A 27,500-nucleotide genomic window follows, 5' to 3' on the forward strand; every position below is an offset into this window, starting at 1 on the left:
TTCCTCCCGAGACTCCAGGGAGGGTCCTTCCTTTCTCCCCCAACTTCTAGGGGACGTCCTTGGCTTGTGACAGCATCAGTCTAGTCTCTGCTTCTTTCATTACATGGGACCTAAGAAACGGCCAAACTTGTAGAGAATTTTTAAAAAAATATATTTTATTGATTTTTTTACAGAGAGGAAGGGAGAGGAATAGAGAGTTAGAAACATCGATGAGAGAGAAACATCGATCAGCTGCCTCCTGCACACCCCCCACTGGGGATGTGCCCGCAACCAAGGTACATGCCCCTGACCAGAATCGAACCTGGGACCCTTCAGTCCCCAGGCTGATGCTCAATCCACTGAGCCAAACCGGTCAGGGCAATTTTTTAAATTTTATTTTTAAAAATTGATTTCAGAGAGGAAGGGAGAGAGAGAGATAGAAACATCAGTGATGAGAGAGGATCATTGATCGGCTGCCTCCTTCATGCCCCCTACTGGGGATCAAGCCTGCAACCTGGGCATGTGCCCTTGACTGGACTCAAACCTGGGACCCTTCAGTCTGCAGGCCGACGCTCTATCCACTGAGCCAAACCAGCTAGGGCCTGTAGAGAATTTTTATGAGCTTATTTGAGCCAAACTGATGACATATACTGGGGAGCAAGATCTCAAATGTTCCAGAAAATAAGTTTTGCAGCCTTCGTGCATTTGAAATTAAGGAGGGATCATAATGAAGATTACATGAGGGTGGGAGAAAGCAAGGTAGGGATTGCATTACAAGATAATTAAGATTAGTGCTCACTTGAGGGTGGCTATGCTTATTTCAAAAGTGTGTTGATGCCCTGACTGGTTTGGCTCAGTGGATAGAGCATTGGCCTTCAAACTGAGAGGTCCCAGGTTCAATTCCGGTCAAGGGCATGTACCTTGGTTGCAGGCACATCCCCAGTAGGTGTGCAGGAGGCAGCTGATCAATGTTTCTCTCTCATCGATGTTTCTAACTCTCTATCCCTCTCTCTTCCTCTCTGTAAAAAATCAATAAAATGTATTTAAAAAATAAAATAAAATTACTTGAATATTATAAAAAAAAGTGTGTTGATAAAAAAAAAGTGATGTAGATGCACAAAAACAATTGACAGGGCTTGCTTAAGGCAAAGGTAAACCTTTTACTAAAAAGTTACCTGCATGGGGCGTGACTTCCCAGTTAGGAATTTTTTTTTCTAAACATTTTTATTAATTTCAGAGAGGAATGGAGAGAGAGATAGAGAGAGAGAAACATCAGTGAAGAGAGAGTCATTGATTGGCTGCCCCCTGCATGTCCACACTGGGGATAGAGCCCACAACCCGGGCTTGTGCTGACAGAGAATCAAACCATGACCTCCTGGTTCATAGGTCGAAGCTCAAGCTCTGAGCCACACCCACTAGCCTGATCTCAGGGCTTTGTGAAGAGTTAATGATGTAAGAGGAACATGCTTGGTGCTCCTCCTGCCTCTGCAGCCTCCACTCATCTAGTCAGAGTTCTTTCAACAAAACAAAGGTGCAGAAGCGGGGCAGTGGTTAGGGATGCAGATGAACTAGTTCAGGGGGCTCCCACCAGCCACATCTGGACCTCAAATCATGACAGCAAAGAATTTTAACCAGTGAATAAAAGAAAAATGAACCCATGAGTCCACATGCATATGATTGACTAGCTAAATAAATAAATACACGAGAGAGAAGGAAGGCCCCTCCTTACAGTACAAGGTTAGCTATTCAGTGCAGGATGGGTGGAAATCCCCATTTGGCAACTATCCTAAGAACTGCTTCAGGCAGGAAAATCAATAGATGCTAAATTCCTGGGGTGAACTTAGAGGAGCAACAGGGTATCTACATAGTGTCAAGTGTCTGCCCACAAGATCCTTAGTAACTTGCAGTGGAGAAGCCAAGCGGGCACCCCTCCCTTCACATCCGACCACCTTCACCATTACTGCAGTCGGCACCGTCTACCGGCCTCCCACCTCCTCTCAGTGAGCAGACTGACTGCTCTTGTCCTTGAGGTTTGTGGGTGACCGTGGCTGTGCGGGTCATCTCACTGAGGAAGGAGAAAGTGCTTTTGAAGAACCTCCTTTTTCCAGGGAGGTCCCCTTCCCATGTCTGATGCCCTTTTCTGTCTCAGGTTGTAGCAAGGTACTGCTGAAGCCCCGGACATCGGAGGAGGTGTCTCACATCCTCAGGTAAGAAGCCCTCCCTGTGGTATGTGAGTAGACGCCTCCTGAAGACACACAAACACAGACCCCAGGAAGCTGGCAGCCTGTGCAGAGCCAGGCCTCAAACCTCAGAACCTTGGGTGCTGGACTGGGCATGGTGTGGAGTGGCTGCAGACTCCAAGGAAATTGACCTTTTCTTGAAATACACCTTTTTTATTTTTTATATCAATAAGCTATTATGTTTATTACTAGAGGCCCAGTGTATGAAATTGTGTGAAACCCAGACCCGGCGTGCTGCGTCAAGTCCCGCTGGCGCTGCGGGACCCATCAGTGCACCTCCTGGTGACCGGTCTTTGGTCGTTATGGCGTTACGACCACTGGGTTTTTATTCTATAGCTGGGAAAATTGGAAACATAGAAAATCATAAAGAAAAAAATGCAGCCGTGGCCAGTTTTTCTCAGTGGTTAGAGCATCAGCCCTCGGATCAAAGGGTTGCTTGTTCGATTCCCCGTCAAGGGCATGTATCTTGGTTGCAGGTTCCCCAGCTCTGGTAGAGGTGTGTGCAGGAGGCAACCAATCGATGTGTCTCTCTCCCCCTCCTTATTTCCCTCCACTCTCTAGAAATCAGTGGAAACAATATTCTCAGAATTAAAAAAAAGAAAAGAAAAAAAATGCAGCTCTGGTTGGTGTGGCTCAGTGGTTAAGAATGTTGGCCCGTGCACTGAAATGTCGAGGGTCCAATTGTTGGTCAAGGGCATGTACCTGGGTTTCAGGTTCAATCCTGGTGGTCGGTGGTTGGGTCGCATGTGGGAGGAAACCAATCAGTGTGTCTCTCACTTCAGTGTTTCTTGCTCCCCCTCTCTCTTTCTCTTCCTCTTTTCCTATCCCTCCTTCCCTTCTACTCTCTCTAAAAATCAATGGAAAAAATATCCTTGGAAGAGGATTAACAAAAAAAGAAAAAAAATTCAAAAGTAACCATTAATTTCACCTCCAGAATTAACAATTGATGACATTTGATTTATGTAGTATCTTTTCTGTGCATGTGGTTTTAAATGTCACAGTGTATCTAAGACATTGTCATCTTTTTTCCCTTCTCATTTGGCAAATCCATGACCATTTCTTGGTGCAAATTATTCCTCCATGCCATTTTCGACCCACCTCACAAGTGCCCTACGTTTTACAGTCCCCCAAAGTTGCCAGATCACGTCAAGGTGTTCTTGAATTTCACATTATTATATATCATTGTCCACGTGTGCCTGCTCTCAGAATCCATCGCTAGAGGCTGGCACCTCACGGGGTGGGTTTACTTGATGCACGTGGGCACACTGCCTCCCAGACACGGGCACGCTTGTTTCTCCAAATCCTTTTCCATCCAATTGCCTTTGCTGCTCTCAGATGTTGGCCCAGAGCGTGTCCCACAGGATGGTGGTGTGGGTGTGGGGAAGAGGGCCCTGATGCCCCTCCTGTGCTTGTCCTAGGTACTGTCATGAGAGGAACCTGGCCGTGAACACCCAGGGGGGCAACACGGGCCTGGTGGGGGGCAGTGTCCCTGTCTTTGATGAGATCATCCTGTCTACTGCCCTCATGAACCAGGTCGTCAGCTTTCAGGACATATCTGGTGAGCCTGGCTGCCTGTTGGTGCCGTCCTCATCCTTGTCAGCTGCTGGGGCTGGGCAGTAGGGGAACCTGGGCCCCGGAAGGAAAGGACCACGTCTGTCCATGCCCGGTCCTCACGGGGGTGTTATTTAGTTGGTCACTTAGAGACATATTGTGGGCTTGAGGTGAAGGGGATGGGCTGCCCCTTTGGATTCTGACATTTTCTGGCCAGAACCACCTTTTGGGAGTGTGAGGTCACATAGCATGAAGGGGCTTCCTGCTCAGGATGCAGCAGCATCATGGTGTAGGCTTCTTGAGTGGGTGTGTGGGCTGGATCATTCTCTATGCGGGGGGGCGGGGGGGGCACCTGGGCATCATAGGGTGTTGAGCAACATCCCTGGCTTCTACCCACTTGACATAGCACCCCCAACCAAAAATGTGCCCTAGGGGGCAAATCACCCCTAGTTGAGGACCACTGCCTTATAACAACCCTCTCTTTTCTGCTCTTTTCCATAGGCCTGCATATATGCATGTACGCATGCATGTGCATGCATGTGTACAGGGGCACATGGGTGTGCACGTGCACATATGAGCACACACATGTGAATGTGTGTTTCTTCTCATTTTTGCCTTATGAGTTTTTCCTCTTTTTCACAGTACTCACAGAGATAACTTCTTGGGGAGGGATGGGGCACAAGCTCCTTTTCTGAGTTCTGGGTTGGATCCTGAGGTGGCAGTTCCTTGGGGGCGGGGGGAGTTTGCACTGCAGGCTCTGCCTGAGTCACCCTGTGCTGAGAGCCCCGTGACAGCTCTGCTTGCTCTGCAGGGATCCTGGTTTGCCAGGCGGGGTGCATTTTGGAGGAGCTGAGCCGATACGTGGAGGAGCGGGACTTCATCATGCCCCTGGATTTGGGAGCGAAGGGCAGCTGCCACATCGGGGGGAACCTGGCGACCAACGCAGGTGGTCTGCGGTTTCTGAGATATGGTTCGCTGCATGGGACTGTCCTGGGCCTGGAAGTGGTGAGCCGGAGCCATTGCTGTGCGTGCAAGTGGGGCCCCGCTCCCAGGGACCCCTGGCCTGGCTCCCTGTGCCCAGGTGCCAGTTTCAGGGCTCTTTCAGCCTTTTCCCAGCTGTTATTGTGCTCACAAGGCCTGTCAGCTCCACACCCTGTGCCTTCGGGTTAGCGTTCATTCCTCTTGCGAAGGCCCACAACTGTGTGGACACTGGGGTGGTGCCCAGGCTGCCCTCAGGCCCCAGGTGGTGCAGGTGATTGGGCTCCCATCATCCAGCCCAGGCCGGGACCTGTGGGTTACACATAGCACCTGCTCAGGGAGGCCCTGCTCTGGCTTCCCGAGGCACTGCTGCTGGGTCTGTGGCTTCTGGGTCCACGTGAGGCGCTCTAGGCACCCTTCACCTTGAGCAGGTTCCCATGACCCAGCGACATTCCACCAGTCAGCTTCCAGGTGGGCTGTGTGCAGAGAAGGAGCAAGGTTCTGTTGGCCTTTACTCACACCATCGCTGGCTGCCCCTCCAGGGGTATTGGAGTCCCTTTCCCTGAACCCTCATGGCTCCTGCTTAGACACCTCATGGTTTTGTTTTTTTTTAATATATTTTTTATTGATTTCAGAGAGAGGGAGAGAGAGAGAGAAACATCAATGATGAGAGAGAATCATTGATTGGCTGCCTCCAGCACACCCCCTTCTGAGGATCAAGCCCGCAACCTGGGCATGTGCCCTTGACCAGAATCGAACCAGGGAGCTTTCAGTCCACAGGCCGACACTCTGTCCACTCAGCCAAACCAGCTAGGGCACACCTCATGGTTTTTTAAAGCCTGGAACCTTCTGTCCTGTTACCCAAGGGTGGACTGAACATAAATACACGCTGGACTTCCATCTGCTAATTCACAAAGTTTTAATAGCTTTTTTTCCTAGCCAGCTGCACATTTTTATTTTTTAAAAATATATTTTTATTGATTTCAGAGAGGAAGGGAGAGGGGGAGAGAGAGAGAAACATCAGTGATGAGAGAGAATCATTGATCAGCTGCCTCCTGCACTCCCCACATTGGGGATTGAGCCTGCAACCCGGGCATGTGCCCTGACTGGGAATCGAACTTTGACCGTCTGGTTCATAGGTCGATGCTCAGCCACTGAACCACACTGGCTGGGCTGCACATTTTTTTATTGTAACTCACTTTGTCATGTTTATGAGGTGTGTCCTGCTCCACCCTCAGGTGTAGGCCCTGTTGTACCCCCAGGTGTGGGTCCTGTTGTAGCAACAGGTTGGGCCCTGCTCCATCTCCAGGTGTGGCTCTGCTTCGGGCCAGCTTCCTTTGAGAACTGGGCCCCGAGCCTCATGGTTGGGGGGCGGGATTTCACTCCAGCCAGGGAAGAAAAGTCCTTCCTTCAGCCTGATTGTCCCCACCCTGGGGCCCCTGCTTTCCTAGACACCTGTTTCTCTTCTCCCTCGCCAGGTGCTTGCCGACGGCACCGTCCTGAACTGCCTCACCTCCCTGCGGAAGGACAACACGGGCTATGACCTGAAGCAGCTCTTCATTGGGTCAGAGGGCACCCTAGGGGTCATTACCGCCGTGTCCATCTTGTGTCCGCCCAAGCCCAGGGCTGTGAACGTGGCTTTCCTTGGTAGGTGGAGTGCCTGCCCCATGGTTTGAGAGAGCGGATGGACAGGGCCCTCACAGGACTCCCCATTTCTCCTAGCTTCTCGCTCTTTCCAAAGGGATCCAGGATCTGGCTTTGGTGTTCAGTCAGGTCTGGAGTCATGCTTGCGGGTTCTGGGCAGAGTAACCTCACTTTAAAGTCGAGCTTCCTCAGCCCTCTCACCCACTTGTCATTTACGGAGCATATACCTAAGATTCTGTGGGAAGTATTGTCATTGGGCATAAGGCCAAGGACACCGATCTTCATTATGTGGGGTGGTCAGATGGAGGCCCTCCCTGGCTCCTCAGCAAATGCACACGTGCCGTTTCCACCATAGAGGAACCGTCACCACCTGCCTCCCTTCCCAGCGGACTTGAACCACAACCTTACACCTGCTTCCCTCAGTCCCTGCCCTTCATCTGCTCCCACCTCCTTTCTTGCCTTCATTCCATTGGGTAGGTGTGTGGTCCGTCTCCTCCTGTCTTTGGTCAGGAGGGGCGCAAACCACCAGTCTTCTAGAGGATTCCACGGGCTCCTAACGTACCAGTGCGGTCAGTCCGTGCCATCAGTGTCTTCCCACGGGGACAGTCATGATTGTGGGGACATTAGCTGTTTCTTCCCCTCCTGACTTTAAATGTCCCCTCTTGTCTGGATTCTTGATCCCATTTGTCTTAATCTCTCAGATCATAATTACCATTATTTTATCAATGTGCCATTTTCCTTCCTCCTCCTTCCTTCTTCCTTAGACTTCCTGCTGGGCTCATTTCCTTGTAAACACATCCTCGAGCATCCTTTGGGGAACACCTGCTGGCGATGAGTTCCCACTGTCAGTTTGTCAGAAAATGCCTTAATTTACACTCATTCTCGAGAGGCGCCATCACTAGGCGTGCAGGTTCGGGTGGGCACTCGTTTCCTTCTTCCACTGAAAATGCTCCACCCTGGGCGGCCTCCACGGCTGCTCTGAAGAGGTCTGTCTCTTTCTTCCTCTGCACCCTTGGTCGTTCGTGGTTTTCAGTATGTTTCTCTAGGTCTCCCTGGCCTGGTGTCTTGTCAGTTGCAGTATTGCCCATTTCCTTTCCTCAACCTGTGATTACACATGTGGCAGCGTTTGTCTGCCCTCCCGTCTCTCACCCTCTTCCATTCTTTCCTTCCCGTTCACCGCCTGTGTTGCATTCCAACTGTTTCTTCGATTTGTTCAGTTCGCTAATGTGTCCTTTTGCGTGTGTCCCCATGCAGCCTCACCCTTGGTGCAGCTTCCGCAGGCCTCTGCAGTCCCAGGCTCTTCTCTCTGGGACACTCTTCCCGACATCTCTGTGACCTCTGATCCCTGACCCCTCCCCACTGCCATCCCAGCCCTTTCCGCCTACAGCAGTCCACTCCGTCCTTTCTGCCCTCCAGCTGGAGGGTCAGCCCCCCCTGTCCTGGCACCACAGTGACCTCTCGGTGTTCTGTGAATATGTCTTGAGCGAGTCGTGAGGAAACCGTGGGCATCCTTGGCGAGCCTTCTCCGTCTTCATCTTCAGAACCTGTGATGTGCTTGTTGGCTGACAGGTGGCATTTCCCTCGGCAGTGCTTCTGCAGCTCCGAGAGGCTGCCTCACACGCCAGCTGGGAGTCGGGTTGGCAGGCTGCTTTACAGGGGACCGGGTGGGCCTGGGCGAGGCTCTGGGCTGGCGTGTTCCTGAGGTGCTGTGTCCCGTGCAGGTTGCCCGGGCTTTGCTGAGGTTTTGCAGACTTTTAGCACTTGCAAGAGGATGCTGGGGGAGATCCTGTCAGCGTACGAGTTCATGGATGCTGAGTGCATGCAGCTGGTCAGGCACCACCTCCACCTCGCCAGCCCAGTGCAAGGTACTGACCCACCCGCCTGCCGCTCCTTTTAGGCTGTCCGCACGGATGGCTCAGGCTGTCAGGCCATTCTGTGCTAGAGGGGGCGGGAAGGAGGATACTGGCCCCTCTGCAGCTGTGGTGTCACCACTATTGGATGAGCATGGGAGTCTCATTTACTTTTGTTTTAAATGTGCCCTCGGTTAGTTCAGTGAATGCAGTCCATTGGGGCATAGCTTTGGGATCTTCAAAACAAGCAAACGCACTTGTCAGAAATGTCCTGTCTCCAGAACCGAGAGATGTGCTGTTCCATGACACGCTCACCCTCCGACCTCAGCGAGCAAGTCACAGGTGCTGGGTGTGACTCAGATAGGGTTTTGGAAGGCAGTTTGCATTATGAACCTAAAAATATTCAGCTGGAGGTCTTGGTGATTTTACTTCTGAGATCCATCCTAAAGAAATCGTTATTGTCTTAGCTGCCCTAATAGAACCCCACAGACTGGGTGGCTTAAACAAAAGAAATTTATTTCTCACGGTTCTGGAGGCTGAGTTCCATTAGGGTTGATTCCCGGTGAGCCCCACTTCCTGGCGTGCAGGTGGCCACCTTCTCACTGTGTCCTCGGATGGCGGCCAGAGAGAGAGCTCTGGTGACTCCTCCTCCTCTTAGGAGGGTGCAAGCTCTGCAGGATCAGAGCTCCACCCTCTGACCTCATTTAACTTTCTTAAAGGCCTGATCTTCAAATGGTCACATTGGGGTTGGGTTAGGACTTCACCATGGGAATTTGGGGTGGGGGGGCGACAACACAATTCACTCCATAACAATTATAAATATGGAAAGACCCCAATTTTGAATGAGATACTACTCTTAGTATAAAGTAGGAAACAGCCGAACCGGTTTGGCTCAGTGGATAGAGCGTCGGCCTGGGGACTGAAGGGTCCCAGGTTCGATTCCAGTCAAGAGCATGTACCTTGGTTTCGGGCACATCCCCAGTGGGGGGCGTGCAGGAGGCAGCTGATCGATCTCTCTCATCGATGTTTCTAGCTCTCTGTTCCTCTCCCTTCTTCTCTATAAAAAAATCAATAAAATATTAAAAAAAATAAAGTAGGAAACAACATAAATGCCCAGTGGTAAAGAAATAAGACATATACAACCTTTGGAAAGATGGTGGGCCCCTGGGTGGATGGCGCGTCTCCCTCGGTTGGTAAGAGTGCCTCCTGCAATGAGGGCTTCACAGTGTCACCTGGGTTGTTCCTGTGTTTCCAGTGAATGAGGTTTGTTACAGTGAAAGATCTGTTTTTAAACTGTCTGAATTTCAGCCTCAGCCCCTGCTCTGCAGGCTCCTGGCCCCGGAGCTACCTGACTCAGCCTGACGGCCCTGCCTCTGCCCATCTTGCCTTCTGCCCTCTCCAGAAAGTCCGTTCTATGTCTTGGTCGAGACCTCAGGCTCCAGAGTGGAGCACGATGCCGAGAAGCTGAGCAGCTTCCTGGAACATGCCCTGGGCTCCGGCCTGGTGACCGACGGGACCCTGGCCACCGACCAGGGGAAAATCAAGGTGTGTGTGTGCTGGTGGCCCTCGTCCTCTGCCCAGCCCGGCTCAGCTGAGCCGTGCAGAAGGCCCCGTGTCCACTGTGAGTGTGGCTGGTGGCTGGACCTGAGTGGCTGTCTCAGCATTGGTAGAAGTACCTCTTTGGAAGCGCACTCTTGGTGTCTAGGTGTTTCAGCGGTGTTTTAAACAGAGGCAGAGAGGACTGTGCGGGCTGTGGGAGCGTTAGTGTGATGCTGAGCCAGTTGTGGGGGTGAGACGTTTCCCTGAGGATGACTCGGCACCAAGAGTGACTTGGCCTCTGAGGCCAAAGGAAGGAAGTGGGGGGCCTGGCATAGGGGAGCCATTATCACCATGGGGGGCCTAGGGCAGGGGAGCCATTATCACCATGGGGGGGCCTAGGGCAGGGGAGCCATCGTCACCAAGGGGGGTGGGACCTAGGGCAGGGGAGCCATCGTCACCAAGGGGGGTGGGTCCCCTTTCCCCCCACATGGTCCCCTGAGCTGCAGTGTGGAGAGTGGCCAGCAGGGGGCAGGAAGTCCACAGGACAGTGGCAGGAACCCTTTCCCCCCACATGGTCCCCTGAGCTGCAGTGTGGAGAGTGGCCAGCAGGGGGCAGGAAGTCCACAGGACAGTGGCAGGAATGGGACCTGGGTGGGTCTGATTTGGGTGAGTGAAGAGTGGGATCTTGTTTTCTTTTCTTTCTTTTTTTTTTTTTTATTGATCCTTACCAGAGGATATTTTTTCCATTGATTGTAAGAGAGAGTGGAAAGGAGGGGATAGGGCAAGAGAGAGAAAGAGAGGAGAGAGATGTGTGTGAGAGAGACACGTGAATTGGTTGCCTCCTGCACACACTCTAACCAGGGGATCAAACCTGCAACCCAGGTACATGCCCTTGACCGGGAATCAAACCTGAGACCCTCTGGTCCTCAGGCTGATGCTCTATCCACGGAGCAACACTGGCCAGGGCTCATTGTCTCTTAGTGGTTGGTTATTGACTTTATTTCTCTACTTTCTAATTAAACCCTTTTCTCTACAGTTACTTTTATGGTAGTTAGATATTATATGTAAGGAATTACAGCAATATTTGACCCAGGCCCCTGTTGAGCCTGGTGGCTAGGCAGCCTGAGCTGCCGCTCTGCCCACAAGTACCCTCCCCCCTGTCCCCCGGCCCAGGCAGAGCCGCCTCTATTGGTCTTGCTGCAGAAGACAGGAAAGACACCACTGTGCTGCAGGCGTCTGCTTGGAGCTCCTGGGGAGCAGGTTACATGAGCCTGGGTGCGGACCCTCCCTCAGAGGGTGACCCCTCAGAGCAGTGGTTCTCAACCTGTGGGCAGTCAAACGACCCTTTCACAGGGGTTGCCTAAGACCATCCTGCATATCATATTTACATTACGATTCATAACAGTAGCAACATTACAGTTATGAAGTAGCAACTAAAATAATTTTATGGTTGGGTCACAGCATGAGGAACTATATTTAAAGGGCCAGAAGGTTGAGAACCACTGCCTCAGAGGGTAACTGCTATCCCATTGGAGGGAGGCAGGAATACGCTGGTCCTGGCCCGTCCAGACTGCTGGCTCCACAGCCCTGTTCTCAGATGGTGGTACCCAGAGGTGATGGGGGTGGGCTGGGCCGGCTTCCCTCCCAGGTGGGCAGGAGTTGGGGGGGCATCCAGATGGGGAGATGGCTAGGTGTGGGGGCTGGGAAGGGGCATTGAGCAAAGGTGGGATGGAGGGGAGCGCCCCAGGAGGCCTGTGCAGAACATCCCTGAGCTGGTGGGCAGGGGGAGCAATCTTATGGCCGTGCACTGGCAATGAACGTGATGGAGGTGAGCGGGGCCTGCAGGCAGCAGTGTGGGCATGACAGCTGTGCAGCAAGTGAGGTTTGATCCCGGTCCTGGTCAGAATGTGTGTGGGAGGCAACCAAAAAATATCCTCTAGGGTCCCCGTGGCTCCGGCATCTCTGCAGGGACATCCCTGGGCTCTGGGTGTGTGAGGGGCCAGGCCAGTAGGACCTACTGATAGTCGGGGCACGGATGACCTGTGGGGCTATCACAATCGATGAGGGAATCGGTGAGGGAATTTTTAGAGTGCTCATGGTACTGTGCTTATGTTAAAAACAAAAGGAGCGTCCTTACCTAGTAGACATTTCTCAGTGACATTTCCTGAGATAGTAGGGTGTGTGGGGCAGGAGTGGGGGCAAGGCCCAGGTGGGACAGTAGGGCCCAGTGGTGGCACAGCACACTGTCTCTGCTCCCTCACGACGGCCTCAAATGCCCACAGTGACAAGTTAACTGAACAAGTAAACCACAGCTGGGTTTGTGTGGAAGAGCAGCACTGCCGTAACAAGCTCCCCCGTCCCCATCCCCAGGCTCTGCACCCCCAACTGTCCCTGCTCCAGCCACCAGCATCCCCGTCCCACCCATGCCCCATGTGTCCCCGGGCAGCCCAGGGCCCATCCTTGGGGGCCTTCCCAGCCCCTCGCCCCCAGGCAGCCCCGACCAGCCATGCCCACCCTATCACCCAGACCTACAGGACATAGTGTCATTGCCCGTCCCCTTCCAGAAGGGGGCTCTCAGAGCCTCAGTTGCTGGCAATGGTGCTGTCGGGCTGCATCCGGGACCTTGTCGAGTATGGGCTCTTGGATGGAAGCCCCTTGCCTGCCACAACAGAGCAGTGTCACCCCCAAAGCAGCCGCCATTGTCATGCCCATCTCTGTGGACACCCAGGGCAGTCAGGTGTTGACTTTGCCTGTTTCTTCCTGTCCCCCAGATGCTGTGGGCCCTGCGGGAGAGGATCACGGAGGCGCTGACCCGGGACGGTTATGTGTACAAGTACGACATCTCTTTGCCCGTGGACAGGCTCTACGACCTTGTGACCGACCTGCGCGCCCGCCTTGGCTCGCAGGCCAAGCACGTGGTGGGCTATGGCCACCTGGGTGAGCAGAGCTGGGCGGGTGGACCGTGGTTAACCATGGGCTAGCTCAGTGCCACGTCCATGCTCTGAACAGTGATGGGGAAAACCTGGGGTTGAGAGATTCCTAACCGTTTTTCTGAGCCTTTTAGGTGTCTGGGGGGAGAGTGACACGGCTGTGGGAGCTCCATGGAGCGCTGTAGGGCATGGGCCCTGAGCCCAGAGTCTGAGCAGGTCTGAGATCCCTGACCACACCGCATCACACTGTCCCACGTGGGCTGGAGGTCCCCAGCGAGGGCAGCAGTGACTCGGTTAGGGGACAGCACAGGACAGTCTGTGGGACTCCAGTCGGTGTGAAGTATCAGGAAGGATTGGTAACGTCGGCTGCATGGAGAGTGAATAATCCTGTTCCTCAAACAACCTTCAGGGGAATGATGGCTGGCGAAGCTTGGGTCTCACAACTCTAGTGTTTGGGGAGGGGCAGGGAGCGGGCACAGGGTCACTGGAGTAACGTGAGGGAGGCTGTTTTCCCTGAGAATTTGGACTCCAGAGTGGGTGAACCTGTCGTGGTCACAGTGGACTGAGGGGCTCTCCCTCTGTGAAATCAGGAGTGAATGTTAGGTTTGTTGGTGCTTCTGTAATAGTCAGGGAGCAAAGGACATTGGGCCCTCCTGGCTGATGGGGCTATATTCCTAGGATGGGCTTGCTTGGCTATGGTCCTTCCTGTATCTCGACCCCATTTACTTAATTCTACATGGGATATTTTTATGGTGATGTTGCCCTGTCAGGATCCTTGGTTCTGTCTGGGTTGATGTTGGGGTGGTGGCCCCTTCCCCACAGTCTTTGGAAGTCTGTGCACGGTGGAGTTTTCTCCTCGAGTGTTTGGAGAACTTGCCAATGAAGATAAGTGGCCGGAAGTTTGTGTGTTTGGGGGGCAGCTGCAGACCAGTTTCCTGAATGTCTGCAGGTTATTCCAGCTTGCCTTTTCTTCTGAACTGGTCCTGACAATTTTTCTTTCTAAGAATTTGTCCATTTCTTCTAGAATTTCAGATATATTGGCATAACAGTGTTTATGATATTCTCATGTTTCCTTGTATGGTATCAGCATGGTCGGGGAAGTACTCAGCCAGAACAGTAGCTGTCACTCAGCCACAGTGACTCCGGGTCCATGTGTCATCGTAAGCAAAGCATGACTTCCCTTCGGACTTCAGTGGGAGGGCGGAATGTCCGTGTGTGTGATGTTTGGAGCCCACTTGCTGGGACTCTGTTTCCTGGCCTCTCTGCTGCTGGCATGCCCCTGCCCTGCCCTTCCGCAGCCCTGACCTCAGCCCCATGCTCCCAGAAGGCCTGGCGGAGGGCGACTCCGGGACTGGTCCGCCTCAGCAGCTAGAGGTGCCCCAGCATTTGTGCAGAGGTCCCACAGTTTTTTTTTAATTTATTTTTATTTTTATATATTTTTATTGATTTCAGAGAGGAAGGTAGAGGGAGAGAGGGATAGAAACATCAATGATGAGAGAATCATTGATCAGCTGCCTCTTGTATGCCCTCTACTGGGGATCAAGCCCACAAACCCAGGCATGTGCCCTTTACCAGAATCGAACCCGGGACCCTTCAGTCCGCAGGGTGATGCTCTATCCATGGAGCCAAACCGGTTAGGGCTGTCCCACAGTTTTGATGGACTTACATTATCTTTAGTTCTAAATATTTTTTCATCTCCATTGTCATTTCTTCTTTGACTCATGGGTTAGGCAGAAATATGTGTGTGTTTTCTTTTTTCAGAAATGTGTTTTTAAATTCACAAACATATGGGAATTTTCTAGCTATTTAAAAAATTGTTGACTTGCTTTTAATTGCACTGGAGCCAGAGAACTGGGCCTGTGTCACTGAAGCCAGTCAGCGGCCCAGTGGGCCCACCGTGTGGTCTGATTCCACAACTGTGATGACTACTTGGGAGAGCTGCCCTCTGAAGTCCTGGAGCCGTGTTTGCACAGATCCACAGAGAAGTGCTCACGTGGAGTTTAATCCTCCACATCCTGCTGGCTGTCAGAGCATCAGTCTCCAGATGACAGGATAATCTGTCTCTCTTTCTAGCTGTCAGTTTGGAAGATAGGAGATGAGAACTGTCCTTTCATTCTGCTAAATGAGCCTTTTTATCTTCAGAGTTTCGTTTGCTGTGGAGCCTCCTTTGTTTGATGTTCTACAGGAGCATTAGCTTTCCTCTATTTGATGTTTGTCTGACGTACTGGTTTTCCTCCTGTGACTTTGAGCTGTTTTCTGCCCATCACTTACATAGGTGTCTTGAAGACAGCATGGAGCTGGGGTTTCTTCTTCATCATTGGCCACTCATTGTCTTTAAACTGAAGCGTTTGGTTTATTTGTGTTGGGCGGGGAAGGCTCAACTTCTCCCCCTACCCTCCTAGAGTCTTTGGGGCCCTGGAAACAAGACCCATAAGACACAGAGTACAAGAAATAAACAAGTTCACTAACAGGTGCATCTCATACACACACAGGGCTCAGCGATGAGGAGCTCAAAGGGACTCAGGACACGGGCATCTCATCAGAGAAGTCACAGAGGAAGGATGAGGACTTGCAGCTTCTCAGGCAGCAAACCGTGGGAAGGTCAATAATGACCTGGGGAAATGGACCGCCAGCTGTTACGTGAATTCCTCTCCTGTGTCTCAGGCTGATCAGGGCCCAGCATTTCTGACAATGATTTCCGTCCTTCCTGGTAGAGGGGGGGACAACGGGGACACGTTTGCACGGATGTCCTGCTTTAGGTGAAAGGCAGGCCTGATTATCACCCTCCTGTTCCTACACTGTTTCTGGACTAGGGACGTAGGTGACAGAATATCTTAGACTTTATTTGCCTGACAAGCTATTGATTTTGTTTTGAAACAGATTTCAGACCTGGGTAAACCTCTAGCCCTGCTTTGTCTGCTTTCATAGCCCCCGACTGGGTCTCATCTTTTAGAATTTCCTACTAGGGACGTAGGTGACAGAATATCTTAGACTTTATTTGCCTGACAAGCTATTGATTTTGTTTTGAAACAGATTTCAGCAATTTGGGTTTGACAAGTTCTTTTCTCTCTGCAGCATGAGGTGTCACTGGGAATTTAGCCACCAGGGCACATGTTCCATGGAAAGGAATCCATTTTTCCTTTCTTGCTGCTTCTATGACCTTGTGTCCCTCTGGTTCATCTGGGTGACAGCGTGTGTCCTGCCAGGTCTGCCCTTGTGTCTTCAAACGCTGTTCTCCCTCATCCTGCTTCCCAGCTCTGTTTCTGGAACTGCAGCCCAGTGCTCGAGGTCTCCTGCCCCATCACTGATCGCAGGTTCCTGTGATATGGGCCTCGGTTCTTGCTACATTCAGAGCATTTTGCCATTTTCCAGGTCACGAGTCTTGCTTTGCTATGTGCTGTGTCCTGTTAAACCTGTTCACTGAGTTGTGTGCTTCAGCCATTACACTATTTTTTCTAATATGTTTTTATTGATTTTTTTTTTTTTTTTTAGAATGAAAGGAAGGGAGAGGGATAGAGAAATAGAAACATCAGTGAGAGAGAAATATCAATTGGCCACCTCCCACACACCCACACTGGGGGGTTGAGCCCACCACCCAGGCATGTGTCCTGACCAGTAATCAAACCTTGACCTCTTGGTGCATGAGATGATGCTCAATCAACTGAGCCACACCAGCCGGGCAGTGTTTTGTATTTTTTAATTTCTTATTAAAATTTTTTTTTTTTTTTTCCGAAACCGGTTTAGCTCAGTGGATAGAGCGTCGGCCTGCGAACTGAAAGGTCCCAGGTTCGATTCCGGTCAAGGGCATGTACCTGGGTTGCGGGCACATCCCCAGTAGGAGATGTGCAGGAGGCAGCTGATCGATGTTTCTCTCTCATCGATGTTTCTAACTCTCTATCTCTCTCCCTTCCTCTCTGTAAAAAATCAATAAAATATATTTAAAAAAATTTTTTTTTTATTGATTTCAGAGAGGAAGGGAGAGGTAGCAAGAGATAGAAACATCAGTGATGAGAGAGACCCACCGATCAGCTGCCTCCTGCATGCCCCACACTGGGGATTGAGCCCACGACCCGGGCATGTGCCCTTGACTGGAATCGAACCTGGGACCCTTCAGTCGCAGGCCGACACTCTAGCCACTGAGCCAAACCAGCAAGGGCAATCTCTTATTTCTTTAAACATATGAAACATTTACATTCTGTTTCTGGAAATGGCTGGATGGCGAGTCTCTGTGGTCGGATTCTGCTGCCCTGGCTCTTGGTGGCTTTGTTTTGTGTGGGTGTAATTTGTGGCCTGGGCTCGTATGTCTTAGTCCTTTGCCTGTGGAAACGTTGAGGCCAGGGTTGGAGTTGATTTGCTCGTTTGTGCAGGGGGTGGGTGCAGACCTAGGCCGCCCAGCCTGGAACCTCCCAAATGTTCACGTTCTGAGCTCAGTGTCTGTGGACCACCGGGTAGTGTGAACTTGGGCTGTAAACTCTGTACTGGTTGATGGTTGTGCATATCCAGGTGTCAGTGGAGGTGCATCTCCTCCCACACACAGTTCCCTGGGCAAAGAAAGCCTGTGGTGGCATTTTCAGTTGCCTTTGCCCTGAGTGTGTCAGTGAGGACCATTTTTGGTTGCAGGGGGTCCCTGCTATGCACCCCACATTTGAAACACCCTCATGGAGGGAGGGGGTGTAAGAAGCTCAAGGTCACTGGGTCAGAGGCCACATGCCTGCCCCCCATTGCCCCTGTGTTGCCCTAGATTTGCTGTGCTTTTTCCTGCCTCTGGGAGCCCCTTCCTCTGGCCTCCAAGGCTCCCTGCCCCTCGGGATGGATAGCAACCCTCACTGGGCCTGGCCCGCTGTCTGCTCAACCCCTCTACTTTCCTGACCGCTGACTTGGTCATGGGGCCTCTTCTCTGTATGTTTGCACTGGCTCCAGGGCATGCTGGTCACATCCAATGCTTCCTGGGTGTTGCCTCCCAGGTCTCCCAGGGCCAGCACAGTTCCTGCCCCCCAGACTCCCTGCAGGCCCCCCTCAATGGTAACTCCACTATCTGCTCTCATGACCCCACTGGGTGCAGGCACACCTCGGCTCCCTCCAGCCAGCTCACAGCCCCAGCCAGCGCCTGGGTTAATCTCATGTCTCTTGTCGTTGCTGTGGGGCCCCGAGAGGGTGCATGTGGGCGGCGAGCCCGGCTATCCCGAGGGCCAGCGTCAGCATGTGTTCGGACAGTTCTGGAAAGCCAGGGCCCAGGGGGTCTCATTGAGAGCAACAGGGGGCCAGGTGGACCTGAGAGGAGGCAGGTGGGGATCCAGGACTTTGTTTGTGGTGGGTGTTGGCTGAGCAGCCTCAGAGGGGGCACCTGGGGGTGGGGGAGGCCCCCATGGTGTCCGTGGAGGTGTCTGGTGGGGATGGGGTCATACTGGGCGTTGTTAGAGACGTGAGTCCGGTGACAACCATCAGTGTGATCAGATTCCAGGGCTCTCCGTTGGGAGCCCTTGAAGATGTTGAGCTGATGGAGGGAGGAGCAGGTCGGGGAGAACTGGTGAGAGAAGTGAGCAAAAGCCAAGGGAGCTGGGGCCCCCTGAAGAGGCTGCTTCTGTCACTGCAGGTCAGTGGCTGGTGGAGGGCTGGAACCAGACAGAGGGCGGGAAGGGGCTCTCTGGGAGGGGGCTTAAGAGGTGGAGAGGACAGGGCTCTTGGGGGCCCTGCCCAGCCTGACCCATGGTTCCCTGTCCCTCCAGGGGATGGCAACCTGCACCTCAATGTAACAGCAGAAGCCTTCAGCCCGTCGCTGCTAGGTGACCTGGAGCCCTACGTGTACGAGTGGACAGCGGGGCAGCGGGGCAGCGTCAGCGCAGAGCACGGTGTCGGCTTCAAGAAGCAGAGCGTCCTTGGTTACAGCAAGCCGCCTGAAGCCCTGCGGCTCATGCAGCAGCTCAAGACCCTCCTGGACCCTAAGGGCATCCTGAACCCCTACAAGACGTTGCCCACCCGGGCCTGACAAGGCATTGGGGTCAGCAGGAGTGGCCTTCGTCCAGTTCTGGTTTTGCCCATTGGGATGGGTGCACAGGGCTGGCGTGGGCTCAGGCCTCCATCCCATAGAGCCCCCTGGTTGGAGGGTTGGGAGCTGGCTCTGAGGAGCTGGGACTCACTCTAGGGCAGGATTCCTCTGGTGGCTCCGCAGGTTACATAGTGTGAGCAGAGAGGAGAGAGCGGCTATGTGCTGCCCTGGCCACGCTGCCTGGCCTATAAGGAGACACCTCATGTGCCTGCACAGGTAGGGAGTGGGGTCTCCTGCCGGCATGTCCTGGATGGGCCGGGTATGAACGGTTCTGCCCACTCAGAAATAGACCAGGTGGCACCAGCCTTGCTTGAGAGCCGAAGCCCTGGGAGGAGCATTGTGGTCCTGCTTCCCCTTCTTCCCCCACCCCCGGTCCAGGCTGTGCAAGCCACTCGGTCAGGGCAGCGGTGATCAACTCCATGTCAATAGCCCAGAGCACCCGTCCCTCCAGGGCTCTGACCACCAGAGCCTAGCTCACCAGGTGCTTTACCGGGACGTGGAATGGGTGACTGCTGGGCCCTGGAATGTATCCTTTCCCTCAACAGTTGTCAGAGCTCAGGCGTTCGTTTCTCACACTTGGCAGTCTACTGTGATGAGTCCACGCAGGTGGGCCGTGCCGCGATGAAGCCCCCGCAGGCACACGTACTAGTAAATTCTCACTACCCACAGCCCTCTTGTGTTCCTGCTTCTTCAGTGACCCTAACTCAGTTGTCTCTGCTGACCGGTGGCCCGAGCAGCTGCTAGGGCTGTGGAGACAGTCTGGGAAGTGGGGCACGTTTTCTCTTTCTGGCTGTCGGGAACTTCCAGTGAAAACGGAATTATTCAGGACACTTTCCTTGCTTTTGTTATTAGAGAAATAATCTCCTAAAAGCCCGTGGTGAAGTGCCCGTGTGCCATGTTCCCTAAGCACCGAATACTGGGGGCTACCAGAGAGACTGGGCCTGGCTACCTCTGGGAGTGGCTGCCCCCTCCCTAGACCCTGTCCTGTCCGCATCTCCGCCCCTGCCCCACCCTGAGGCTTAGAGCCCTGCCTCATGGGGCCCCTGAGGCTGAGGTTCAGGTGGTTTTCCCACCGTCAGTTCATGTGTGCAGTGACTCTCAATTATAGTTTTATGACTAAGCAAGTTTATTTTGGAGAATTCAAATAATGCATGAAATATTAAAAGGCTAAGAATTTTGAGGCATTTTCTGCTAGAGTAGCAGCAGGTCTTTGCGAAGGTGGCCCAGGGGTTCTGGGAGCAAGTGTTGGAGGATCCTTCATTTCCCTGGGACACAAGCTGGTCCCCAAAATGTCAAAATGTGAAGTGCCCTGCAGTTCACTCCTGGGGTCGCACTACAGAATCCACCTGTGCACAGGTCTATACATGTATGCAGTACATACTTGTACACATGCACAGACACAGTGTACGCAGACATGGTTCACACAGGCCCACATAACATACACATACCACACACAGGCTTGTCCTCAGGTGAAGCACAGAGCACTGTCTGCACCTGGCATCCGTTGCTGGACAGGTGGGGGCTGGCCTTTTAGAAAAGGAGGTGACGTGTGCCTCTGAGACCCCGAGACAGAGGGACAGCAAGAAGGGGGAGAAGGGGGCAGCCACCTGCTCCCAAGAGAGAACATCAGCTTGAGGAAGCTGGTTGCACACAGAACCTTCCGGTATGTTGAGACTGTAGCTGGGCTCACTTTGGGGAGGGCGCCTGGCTGTCGGAGTAGGAGATTTATTTTTTGTAATTTTTGGATGCCTTGCACTTTTTTTTGGCTGAGTGCATGTACACTTTAGAAACAAAACAAGACAAACCAGGTGACAAGCTGATTCAGAGATCCGGGTTGGGGGGAGCCAGCTGCCTCCTGCAGGCCCCCCCGCCCCGCCCCCTGCGGATCAAGCCTGAAACCTGGGCCCAGGCATGTGCCTTGACCAGGAATCTGACCGCGGGGCAGAGACATCTTATCTTTTTACAGCCTTGTTTCATCCTCCAGTTTCCCCGGGGCTGTAAGGAAACTTATCTATGCTTAGTAGGGTGGATAATTATGAAACTACTGTGGCTATGTTCTCAATACGTGCCCTCCCCACTATCATTTTCACACACCCAGAAAATCCTGTTGGAACCAACTGGAAAGTCTGACTAAACGGCTGGACGCCGCTGCAGACCCACTGGGCCCATGTGCCCTCGGGGAACTCCCTGTGGCCCCGGATGTCACCAAAGCCGGTGGAGTGCCCATCAAAGCAGAGCGCACCGTCCAGGGCACACCGCACACAAAGCATCACAGGGAAGGGAAGCCAAGCAGTCAGGAATGTCTGCAAAGCAAAACCTGCCTTCCAGTCCCCGAGCCCCGAACCTTGAACCTGGACCCTGAGCCTATGGGTGTGGAGAGACAACTCCCCTCCGGAAGCTGGAAGCCACTCCCACCAGGTGGGGCTTCTGCTGATGACAATCTCAATAATCTCGAATGTGCCCTAAGTGTGGAGGGGTGGCCATTGTGTTTGGATGAGGAAAAGCTTATGATTTTTGCTTTAAAACCTCTAAACTGCAATGTGAGAAGAGGTTATGTAAGAGGGGCCCCCGTAGAGGCATCTGCCTGGAGGGGCCCAGGGAGTGGTGAGGAAGCCCCAGCCAGAGGGTGAGGGATGGAGAGGGTGAGTCAGTGGTCTCAGCCCCAGGAGCAGGGTGGGGGAGTGTGGGGGGCAAGGAGTCTGCCCCTCAACCTCGGGATGTGGCTGGGGATGGGCAGCCCCACACAGGTCTGCAGGGAGCAGTCTCTGAGGACAGGCTTCCTGTCGCTCAGGACTCGGGGTGTCCCATGATCGTGGGCCTAGAGGGCTCAGGGGAAGAGTTTGGGGTCTTGTGGCCCGCAGGGCACCTGAGGACAGCCATCAGGATGCTGCTCTATGGAATGGGGGGGGGGGGGATGACAGGTCACAACGGCAATGTGCCTGACCCCTGACCTCAACCCCACTGACAGGTGACAACCCTCACAGTGGACGCAGTCCCAGGCTACCTCACCATCTCCTCTCTGACCCCCATGAGGACTGGCTTCACCCCCCCACCCCCACCTAGTACACCATCCACCATCCTCAGCTGGAGGTCACTCAGACTTAGGGGACTCAAGGGCCTAGGGGAGGACAGGCTCTTCCTTAAGGACACATGGTGGTGGGAAAAAGTGAGTCACGGAAGTTTCTGGAACAGCTCCTGGTGAAGGGGTGCATGAAAAAGGGACTTCCCGGACGGGCCCTGTAAGGCCTGTCTCCTGGCTCCCCTCCCCACTGGCCCTGGTCCAGACATGTGTAAATAGGTGTTCTGTGGGACGTGGCTGGAGGTCAGAGGAAGTGCCCCTGTTTCTGGGCGGAGTTTGCAGCAGCCATTAGCCCTCTGAGAGGGGGATGGGGCATAGTGGGTCTGAGGGTGACCAGCTTACTGGTCTGAGGCAGAGGGCTGGGCTCTGGCCCTACTCCTGACTCGGGCCTTGGGGTCAGTTCATGTGCTCCAGTCAAAGCCAGGGCCCAGAGGGGCTGCTGCCTGAGGGGTCCTCTGTGGCATGTGGCCAGCTGGCAGTCCTGGTGCTCACTCCCCTGGCAAGGAGGGTGCACTCCTGATTCTGTGGGGGGAGCCCCTCCCACCTGTGGGTCCTGCCAGCCCCTTGCCTCTGGCCACCCCCACCCAGGGGAGGAGGAAACAGTGGCCTGGCTGGCCTCCCCTCACGCCTTGGGTCTGCCCCAAAAGCCATCCATTTGCACAGGATCCAGGCCACACACCTGGCACAGAGGTGTGAGCGTGAGCGGCTGGAGGCAGCCCTGCACAGGAAGCAGGTGGCAGAGTGGGCTTGGAGGTGACCCTGTGTCCTCTGATCTGGCTCTTGCAGCAGGGGCGCCACCTGCCCCCAGACCTCATGGTGGTTTCTCTGTGTTCCTTCTACATCTCTGACCTGCTCTCATGGGGGCTCCAGCCAGGACCCACAGGTCACAGGGGCCTCCCTCTCCTTCCCCAGGTCACCTGGGTGGCTGACCTCAAAAAATTCCATGTCATGGGCTTTGTTTGAGCTGGGTGGCAGCCAAGGGCTCTGGGCTTCTGGCCTCAGCTCTTCCTGCCTGGATCCCAGAGCTGGGACCCAACTGGAGTGGAGTGTCCCTGGGCCCTAGCACCTGCAAGGGATCGGAGTGGTGTTAACTCCTGAGGTGTGGGTGGCTGGGTGGAAAGAGAACGTTCCCTTTAAAGGAAGAGCAAGGCAGCCCCCGGACCTTCACGGGGAGAGGAATGCGGAGGGTGCAGGGAGTGTCCAGGTGGAGAGCTGCCCAAGCTGGTATCCGCACCATGACCTCAGGGTATAGGCGGAGGAAAGCAGGGACGATGGGCCTCCCACCACAGTCGAATGCTCTGGGCAAGGGAAGTGGGGCTGTGCACCCACCAAGGGTTTCTGAGGCCAGGGAGGCCAGGCCTGAGCATCTCCTGGAGCCTGCATCCACATGGCCCTCTGGACCCCCTGTGGTGGGCAACACGGCTCTGCTCCACCCAGACCCCTCCTCTGTATGACACCCAGGTCCGGATGCACCGAAGGTGAGTGGCTGTCTCCGCCCTACATGCAGGGTTGACCCCCTCCCCCCAGGGCCGAAGGCACAGGGAGACATCAGCCTCACATGGTACCTCTGTGCGGGCTACACAGAAAGCTCCTCCCTCCATTCTATCACCAAGCCCACCAACCTCTGCAGGGGTCTCAGGCCACCCAAGGGCCCCCTCCTGTCCCCTCCTCTCCCTATCCTCCCCCCCTCCAGACTTGGAGGGTCAGAGGAGGAGCATTGACAGCCAATAAGACTTCCCAGTTTGGGGGGGAGGGGAGGTGGGGAGTTCAGGGGGTCCAAGGTGGGCTCTTGATGGGGATAGCAGGACGGGAAGGGGAATGCATGGCTCCTGGTCCTCCATTCCCTGCCTCCTCCAGCCCCCACTCTGTGGGGTGTGAGTGAGGAGGGGGGCTCAGGTGAAGGACCCAGCTTGCTGGTACTTCAGAGTCAGTGAGCCAGGCCTGCTGGGTGCAGTCTCCCTCGGTCGGCGGCAGGAGATGGACTGGCCAGGAGAGGCGTGTGTTCTCGTTGGTACAAATCAGGCTGCACATGGCTGCTTCCCAGCCATGGTCTCCATGGGGCACCCTTTGCTCAGGACAAAGGAGGGCCAAGTCCCTGCCACCCACCCCTGCCACCCAGCTCCCCTCCCTGCCTGCCAGGTTTGAAGTCCGTTCCTCTCCTGGAGCCCTAGCCCCTACTGCACCAAGCAGCTGCTGGTTGGGTCTCCATCACCCTTCATCGGCTCCCCTTCCCCCACTGACCCTGTGGTTAGTCCTTGGTCCTCACTCACCTGACAGCTGACCCGCAAATCCTCCCGCCTCGGCGTCCTTAGCTGCTGCCTCCTCCTCTCCAGCCTCCGAGCTCCCGACAGCTGAGGCTGAGCCCCTAACCCCATCTCTCCCCTGTTGGCTGCTCCCAAGGGTCCTCCTGGGGGCCCTTGGCTTTGGACACCAGGTGCGAGGCTGTGGCCTCCACCCAGGCCTCGCCCTTGACCCGGCATGCAGCTGTGGTCTCTCTCCACAGGCTCCACGCCCTGGGCCCAGCCCATCACCAACTGTGCCAACACCCCAGGACCTGCACTACCTGAGGGCTGGTGGTTCTGGGGTTCCCCTGTTCCCTCGGGATGGGGCCCTGGGGCGCTTCTCACAGGTGTTCACACAGCTGCCCTTTCTCTGGGGTTCCCTCACCAAGTGTCCTGAGAATTTGACCTTGTGATGTGTGGTCACTGTCTACACCAAGGCGTTGGGTTAGGGTTGGGGTTACAAAAACACACAACAAATTTGGAGGAAAGTACACAATTGTAACAACATCAACAAAGTCTGAGACCCCAGCAGGTGGAGATGGGGCCTCGGCATTTGGGTCCCAAGATGTCCCCACCTGTGGCACTTGTGCACCCCCCCCCCCCCACCCGGAACGCCTTCCCAGCTGTAAACGGGTGAACAGTTGGCTGCCCTGGGTCTGTCTGGCTGTTAGAATGATTGTCCTTTTCCCCAGCCCAGGGCCCTGAGTGTGCCCCAATGAATCAGAGGAATGGCATTTTCGAAGCATAACCACGGCAGTTTCCCCTGGCTCATTTGCCCCACTGGGGCTCCCTGAGGAGGTAGGCTGATGCCTGCATCGGGCCCAGGGAGGGCTGGCCCTGAGAAAGCCGTGGAAACCCTGTGCCCTGCACCCTGGGGCTTCTGTCTCGGGGAGGAGACAAGAGAGGTGGGCACCATGGCGGGGACTGGAGGAGGGGAGCATCACCCACAGAGTGCCCTGGGCCTGGCCCCCTCCCGCCCATCAGTGAGCACTTCCCTGTCTCTCACCTGACCCAGCAGCTTCTTAGGACTTGGCGCTCCCCTGAGAGGTGCCCCATAGCATTGCTGACCCTGGCTTCACGGCTTTCCCTGGGACCTCGGGCTTGGCCGTGTGGCTTCGCTGGCCTGTGAGATGGGAGGACTGTGGTGCTGCCGGGCATGAGATGCGCACGTGGCCTCCCCACTATCCTCAATGTAAAGAGCGTGTCCTGGTGGCTGCTCCAGGCCAGGGCAAACCCCACCCGAAAGAGAACCTCCGGAGACCGTGAGCTTGAGGGGCCACTCCTGCCGCTGGGCCTCCGAGGTTCTGGGTGGTTTGTCACGAAGCATGAGTGTGGGGCTCGCTGGCTAATACACCAGTACCCCAACCTGCTGGTCAAGTGGAATCTCCTTTGGTTTGTGCTGCATGGATTCCTGGCCAGGCGGGTGCTGTCCACGCACTGCCTGTCTTTCCTTGGTGGAAAACGCATTTTCTCCTTTCAACTCCCACCCCATTTCAGAAGTGAGGCCCGGGTGCTTGGCTCCAGCTCCTCTCTGAGGATGGAGGCAGGGCCTCATGCTTCTCCTCATCCTCTTCCCCTCGAGGACTGTCCTGGGGTGCAGACCCCCTGCCCTCCGAGCCATGGCCCCGGAGCTCTGTGTGTGTGTGGGTGCCAGGGTGGAGAAGGAGGCCCCACCGTGGTGGCCTGTCCCACCAGCTGTGTGGTGCCCCCCCCCCCTCCCGCTTCCCCCAGAGCCTGGCCTCCTCCACATGGCTGTCTGTCCTGTCCAAGCCCCTCAATGGGCCCGGAGCTTTTTTTTTATGGACTTTGCACCTGGTCAAGGGCTGCAAACATTTCCCCAGTCTGTTGTCTGTTGTTTGTCTTTGAATGAGATTCATCTATTTCCTGAAGAAAGAAATGAGCTTTTATGCAGTAAAATCTACTAGTATTTTTGTTGAGTTCCTATGATGGTATCCTCATTGAAAAGTATTTTTTCAGCCCTAACCGGTTTGACTCAGTGGCTAGAGCGTCGGCCTGTGGACTGAAGGGTCCCAGGTTCGATTCCGGTCAAGGGCATGTATCTTGGTTGCGGGCACATCCCCAGTAGGGAGTGTGCAGGAGGCAGCTGGTCGATGTTTCTCTCTCATTGATGTTTCTAACTCTCTATCCCTCTCCCTTCCTCTCTGTAAAAAATCCATAAAATATATTTTAAAAAAAAAGAAAAGTTTTTTTTCAGCCCAAGATGTAAGAAATAGTAAATTTCCTCCTGGCATAAAGCACACTTTTCAGAAGAAAAGGAGAGGGAGAAAAGCTTCTGAACTTGGTCTCATATTTCCTCCTCAAAGATGTTGACTGTCTTTGCTTCACACTCAAGTATTTGCACCTCCTGAGTTCTGGGATCCAGAGGCACTGGAGGCTGCCCACAGCTTTCTCCCAAGCTCACCCTAGGCCGACTGACCCTTGGGGTGGGCAGGGAGAGCAGGTGTGGACGGGGGCATGGTGGGGAGCCTGGAGGAGAGGCTGAGGAAGAAACCAGCTCACACCTGTGCCCAGGGAAGGGCTGGTTCTTCCTTTGACCCAGTATTAATCCCTCCCATTGGGGTGAGGGGGGAGGGTGTGGCCTCACACCTGAGCTGACAGGTGAGCTTCTCTGGGAATCAAATTCATACTCTGCAAGGGGCCACATGCAGCCTGTGGCTGGGGCAGGAGCCGGCAGGGAGCCTGAACCCACCTGCCCTGCTGTGCCAGCTCCTAGGACCCACCAGCATGCTGCTGTCCCCGCTGGGCAGCATGCAGAGGTAAGGCGGGGGTTTGGGGACCTGGGTCCTCCAGGGGAGACAGAGCACTTCTTTGATCCTCGGATGTTCTGAGAACCTGGGGAAAGGAGTCATTCTGTGTTGGTTTTAAAAAGGAAGTCACGGGGTTGGGGGCTCTAACACTCCCCTGAATTCACCCCCAGGCTTGGGCCTCTGGGGGACAAGAGCCCAGGGCTGAGGAGAAGATGAGGATTTGAGGTTTGGGCTGAAGGCCTGGGTGGGGGACTGCTAGGGCCCTGGGACCTCCTGGCCCCAGTCTAGGTGTCACCTTCCTGTGGCTGGGCCCCTGTATTTGTAGTGACCTTCCACCCTCCTTCATGGCATTGGCAGTTACCTGCATTTGCATTTTAGGACGCTTGCTGGAGGCCTGAATGCCTGAGAGGGAGTCCCTGCCAGCGCTAGGTGACACGAGGCTGCTCCCCTTTTTAAGCTGAGGAGGTAGACACACAGGTTGGAGGGAGGCGGGCATGGTCTGCAGATGCTTTGCATTTTACTTCTCTGCCTCATCCCACAGGCTTTTCGGGATTCCAGCACCTCTGATACCCTCCTCTCCACCTGTGCCCACCCCTCCCTGTGGGCCCTGGGGC

The 27,500-nt window shown here is 54.4% G+C and overlaps 2 protein-coding genes across 9 annotated transcripts in view; both read left to right on the top strand.

Annotated features, from left to right (window-relative positions):
* D2HGDH (D-2-hydroxyglutarate dehydrogenase) overlaps positions 1-27,500 on the top strand; it is a 39,792-nt gene that overhangs the window by 2,787 nt on the left and 9,505 nt on the right. For 3 of the 8 annotated variants that reach the window (XM_006083021.3, XM_014467276.2, XM_023744226.1), the window contains exons 3-10: positions 2,129-2,186; positions 3,638-3,777; positions 4,582-4,775; positions 6,227-6,395; positions 8,114-8,257; positions 9,645-9,787; positions 12,553-12,718; positions 18,438-19,881. In XM_006083021.3, coding sequence (XP_006083083.1) covers positions 2,129-2,186; positions 3,638-3,777; positions 4,582-4,775; positions 6,227-6,395; positions 8,114-8,257; positions 9,645-9,787; positions 12,553-12,718; positions 18,438-18,697 — 1,274 coding nt within the window. In that variant the 3' untranslated portion in view covers positions 18,698-19,881. Of the gene's footprint in view, positions 1-2,128; positions 2,187-3,637; positions 3,778-4,581; positions 4,776-6,226; positions 6,396-8,113; positions 8,258-9,644; positions 9,788-12,552; positions 12,719-13,798; positions 14,158-18,437; positions 19,882-20,855; positions 20,872-27,500 lie in introns of those variants that run through there. The other 5 variants (XM_023744228.1, XM_023744232.1, XM_023744236.1 and 2 more) reach the window with 4 other exon arrangements.
* Positions 22,863-27,500, top strand: part of GAL3ST2 (galactose-3-O-sulfotransferase 2) — a 15,359-nt gene continuing 10,721 nt past the window's right edge. The window contains exon 1 of the mRNA XM_006083023.3: positions 22,863-23,314. Within this exon, the coding sequence (XP_006083085.2) occupies positions 23,130-23,314 (185 nt within the window). The 5' untranslated portion in view covers positions 22,863-23,129. The remainder of the gene's footprint in view (positions 23,315-27,500) is intronic.

The sequence above is a fragment of the Myotis lucifugus genome, unplaced genomic scaffold (assembly GCF_000147115.1).
Source record: "Myotis lucifugus unplaced genomic scaffold, Myoluc2.0 scaffold_5, whole genome shotgun sequence".
Lineage (NCBI taxonomy): Eukaryota > Metazoa > Chordata > Mammalia > Chiroptera > Vespertilionidae > Myotis > Myotis lucifugus.